The 4,906-nt window shown below is 43.3% G+C and overlaps 1 protein-coding gene across 3 annotated transcripts in view; it reads right to left on the bottom strand.

The window, feature by feature from the left end:
* mtus2a (microtubule associated tumor suppressor candidate 2a) overlaps nucleotides 1-4,906 on the bottom strand; it is a 54,957-nt gene that overhangs the window by 37,704 nt on the left and 12,347 nt on the right. For all 3 annotated transcript variants that reach the window (XM_024266023.2, XM_024266022.2, XM_024266024.2), the window contains exons 2-3: nucleotides 1,523-3,748; nucleotides 640-898 (exon numbers count right to left, since the gene is read on the bottom strand). In XM_024266023.2, coding sequence (XP_024121791.1) covers nucleotides 640-898; nucleotides 1,523-3,517 — 2,254 coding nt within the window. In that variant the 5' untranslated portion in view covers nucleotides 3,518-3,748. The remainder of the gene's footprint in view (nucleotides 1-639; nucleotides 899-1,522; nucleotides 3,749-4,906) is intronic.

Below are 4,906 nucleotides of genomic sequence, written 5' to 3'. Positions count from 1 at the left end.
TAAAAGAGTATATCAATTAAAAAAATATATTTGATGAGACAGTTCTCAAAAACACAAGGGGTGATCATTCCTACTGTACATGCAATATTCCAGCTGTTTTTTAATTTATTTATTTGTGCAGTGAGCATAAAGTAAGGATGATTCGAGCAGGAGCACAATGACATTTCTTAAGTGTTAATTGCTTTGCACTTCAAAGCTTATGGAACCACCAGAGGGGCAAGCAGCACTGAGACACCATGCATATTTATTAATAGGGATTATATTAGGGAAGGCTGACCAATTTTGCATGTGCACATTTGGGCCATGTGTGTTGCTACTGGTGTGTGTCTGGGTTATCAGACTCAGGGAGAGCAGATCAAATATGCATGGAAGTCAAAAATGGCACAAGCTTCCAGCAGTGTGCAGGGAGATACTTGTGGGACTTCAATATTCGATTAACAGCGAAAATCTGAGCTAAGACTCATCATTGGAGGTGAAATTTGCTAAAAAAGTTACCAATTTTGTATGTATGTGTGCTTTTCTTCTATAGAAAAATGCATTATTTGCCCAAATTTGTCTTAAATAAGTCATTTGCCTCTCAGGAAAAGCTAAAGAAGAGAACAAGTTCCATAGTGGTGATCATATGTCGTAACCATCTACCTGTATTGTCCTGGTCTTTCACGCTGGACGTTGGGTTGACAGGCTGGACCGGCTGGCTGAAAATCAGTGTCGACTTCGCCCCTTGACTTGGCACTCTGTTTTTGGTGGAGCCCGCGGCGTTCCTGGTGACGGCTCCTAAGCCTAGACGAAGACCTCTGCCGGAGCGCAGTAGACTGCCACCGCCCTCGGCCTGCGTGGCTGCTCTGCCCTGCAATGCATCTTCAGCAGAGCTGCCTTTTAGGCTGTTGGATCTACCGACCTAAAGGTCACAATTATGGACACAACTTAGAATCAGTTCTACAAAACTAAGATTTAGACCATTGAGAAATACACATTTAGTATATATATATATATATATATATATATATATATATATATATATATATATATATATGGAACTCTGATTTGGGTGACATATTGGCGCCCCTTTAAATTCACGGAAGTTCCAATCATTTGAAAATTGTTCATGCAAGAGAAATGAATGATTGGGTTTTGTGACACCAAGTCTCACATACATTGGATTAGAGCAATAGTATAAAACAAAAAGTCAGGAGCAAGATTCTCAAAATGTAGGTGGCAGACATGCACTAGTATAACTTGGCTTCATTGATTATCCAGTGTGAACACCATAGGCAATGATTCAAGAACCCACATTTAGTGTGTCAAACGTAGCTTTAGGCACACGGTGGTAAAATCTATGATTAGTTCCATTGGAATTAACTACACTGTTCAATCACTTACTGAATTATAAGGCAAGTGTTACAGTGGTTTGCAGTTTAGCCTTGCATTGAGTAAAACAGTAAACTATGCAATATGCTAGCATGACATTAACATTTATAGACTAAGTAAGGTGGCTAACTGAAAACTGTTGAGTTATACTCACTTCTGTGGTGGTCACATAAAAGTTGTCTGCTTTGCTGCCCAGTTTTGGGGGAGCTGTGTGACTGTGTGAATGAAGGACTGTGTTTGAGTGTCCAGGAGTTCTGATGCTTCTGCTCTGCATTCCTGGTGGGATCATGCTTGCCTGCATCTCCTGGCGATACTTATCATAAAGCAGATTGGAGGCACTGAGTATTGGGACTCTTTGGGTTTCTGTTTCAGGCTTGAATGATGAGTCTTTAAAAGAGGTGGGTGTCTGGGTGTTGGCGTAGGTCGAGAGTCTGGATGGCAGAGAGGATACCTGGTAGGGCCCATCAGCAGTCTGCGGTTTGATCTGAGGACTCTTTCGGACGTAGGTGATAATTTTGGGGCGGACTCCTTTAGGTTTGAGTTTAGGTGATGGGGAGCTGTCTTTGGGGTTGGAGTTTGGGGAACTCTGCTGGTTGTTAAAGGGAGCTCTAGGGATTCCACTTGTGCTTACAGTAGTCTTGACGGGGGCCCTTTGGAAACTGTTGCCATGGCCCTGTGTTGATGTCTGAACAGCGGGATTGCATCCGGATGAGATGTGTTTAGTTGTTCCGGAGACATTCCTGGAAATGAAGAACATGGAAGGTTGCCTGCGAGGTGAACCCTGGGGTGTCCTGAGAGGCGAGTGCGGAGGAGTGGATGATCTGGACTCAATCCCCGTCCTGTTGGGACTTTGGCAATTCCTCCGATAAGTGAGCTGAGTTTGGGGTCTCTTTTCTGAAGGAGAGAGGTTTGAGAGACCAGCTTTGTGCTGGACAGGTGTAGGTGGCTGTTTTTGTGTCAATGGCACATTGCTCAGAGACGTCTGGTGTGGCTGTCTGAGCTGCAACATTCCAGATGTGTTGTAAAGGTGAGAGAAGTCGGACGGTTCTCGTAACGACGACTTGGTAAACTTTACAGAGGAACTCAGGGAGGTGAGCGGCGCTACGTCACTTTGCTGAGTTTTAGGTGGTACGAAGTTCCTGTCTTTTGCAAATTCTGTTTGGCAGAGGGGTCGTACAAGCTGTTGCCTGCGAGGTGGAGGTCCCCTCTCCTCAAATCCAGCCTTTCGTCTTTGGCTCAAGCCTGCACCTGAGGTTAGTCCGTTTCTGTGATTGCTCCTCTCTTCTGGTGTCTGAGCAGATCTGCATTGTTCAGAAAAATCCTGTCTCTGTTGAGGGTTTAGAGGTGGGGAGTTCTGATTGGCATCTACAGAAGCCCTTCTGGTGGATCGGGCTGAGGTAGCGTTGTTGGTACTAGAGTAAGGGCTGGTCCTTGAGCTGGAGAAAGAGATGGGAGATGCTTCTTCGTTGGAGTTCAAAGCACTAGACAGACTTCCACTGAGGGAAACCGATGAGAGGCTGGAAACAAACACGTTCGTCTCTGACTTGGACTCCTTCAGAGCTCCCCTCCGTCTGTCTCTGCCTGACCTGTTTTCCCTTCTCTCTGCTAGAGCTGTCACACACGTGTCAAGCTCTTCAGTGCTGTGGCAGCTTATCTTTTTCGCCATGCCCCTCTCTGTGCCGCTTGCCATCTTGTTGCTGTCATTGTCATTTTTTCTCCCGCCAATCGAAGCAGAGCTGGCTGTTGAACTCGAGGATATGGACATGGGTCCCTCATCTTTCCCATCTCTAACACTCCCCCCATCGTCCTCCGCTTCATAGTTCTCCTCCTGATTGCTGCTTCCTAAGATTTTATGGATCCCTTGACAGCTTAAAAGCCCAAACTCGGTGAGCTCTGGCTCCATGCATTGCTGTTCTGAGCCCCAGATTACAAATTTGTCTGGAGATTCTGTTTGGGAGACTAAAGGAGGAGTAGGGCTTGTCCTGTACCCTGACTCCACAATTCCTCTTCTCACATCATGAGTGATGGAGCTGAGTTGATTGGCATTGTCATCTCCAGAATGAGAGAACTGCATCTGGGTTTTATTTCCAATCTTCTCCATCTTGCCATCACCAAAACTCAGTCCTTGTAAACTAGTTGGAATGCTCATTTTGTTAGGCACATCCAGGTGCTGAGGCCATTCATTAAAGTGTCAAAAAGCTACTTTCCTCAATTCACTTCCTATTCAGGGCAATGAAAATTGTTCTGCTGAATAATCCAGGAAGGAAATATCATCTCATTTAATCTTATTTTCACTTTTCCTCAGCAGTTATCTTGTTTTTAGTTTGTCTCAGCAGAGTTGCCTTTGATGGTCGTCCGTAGACATGAAAGTTTCTTTGATCTGAAACATAAAAGGGAAAAATGGTATGAGAAAACAACAGGTACAGACAGACTAACATGCAGCCATCTACTCTTTCTGCCACAAAACCATTGAAGACGGTTCATATTCAGTCTGGTCAGAAGCAATTTAGGAGCTCCATGGCGTGTTGCCCGTTATTTTGAGCTCTTTATGTTTGTGTGATTGATGTCAGAGGAGGGTCAGTTTTTTTCCAAAAATGGCTGCCAGTGGGGAGAAAAAGACTCAGTAGAAAATCACGATGACAGCACAGGCGCATTCCTACAGTATTTTAGATGGATCTTCGCAAAAAACGGGATGAAGCTAACTAGGTTTTAAATTAAATGGTAATTTTCAGTGTAAAATACAGTGTGGCGGGTCACTGAATGCAATTCAACGCCACCAATATTCTCAATGTTACCAGCAGCAGCCATTAATAATAGCAACAGATATTAAAAATGCTTCCTTCAGGGGCCAAGGAGGCACTGAGATATATGAAGGAGAGGACTGTTCAAGCTGCAGTGTTTACAGATAAGTACAGGAATCACCCCGGGGGGCCTGATGAAGGCAGACGATGAAGACATGGTGGGTGCAAAGTGTTTTGTAATGAGCCCCCCCCCCCCTCAATACTTAGTGGATAAGAGCATCATTCAAGATTGCCTTAAACTACATAAAAAGAGACTCTTTTTAAACCATTTTTGTTTCCTTAAATGTGCAGGAGAAACTGTAACATAGATTCATTAGAGGGAAGAGGCAGGAAAGTCATCTTAAGGGGGATAAATCCACAGTAAGTCTTATCACAACACACTATAGCTCTTATCTTGACATGCAATACCACCAATTAAAAAAGTGAGGATTCAGCTAAACGGAAAGCAAAATGAATATATATTTTTAATTTAACTGACTACATGAATGAAATGAACAGCACAGAAATGAAAAATGTTTCACTTTAAGAAGAGTTATTTGAATGTTGGATCATTGAGGCATAACATTTTTAAGAGCAAACATGTTCAATTCTGGCCTTGCAATGTTAATTTGACTATTTTTATTTTTAATTAACAGTTAGACTGTGTGTTCTCTTCTCATGCATTTTTTTACATACATATTTTTATTGGTCGTCAAATAACCTTTCAGTGTCTCTTTACAGACAGGGTGGCTGATGGT

Source organism: Oryzias melastigma, linkage group LG14 (assembly GCF_002922805.2).
Source record: "Oryzias melastigma strain HK-1 linkage group LG14, ASM292280v2, whole genome shotgun sequence".
Lineage (NCBI taxonomy): Eukaryota > Metazoa > Chordata > Actinopteri > Beloniformes > Adrianichthyidae > Oryzias > Oryzias melastigma.
Note: the sequence above shows the minus strand (reverse complement) of the source record. Positions and strands in the feature narration are given on the sequence as shown.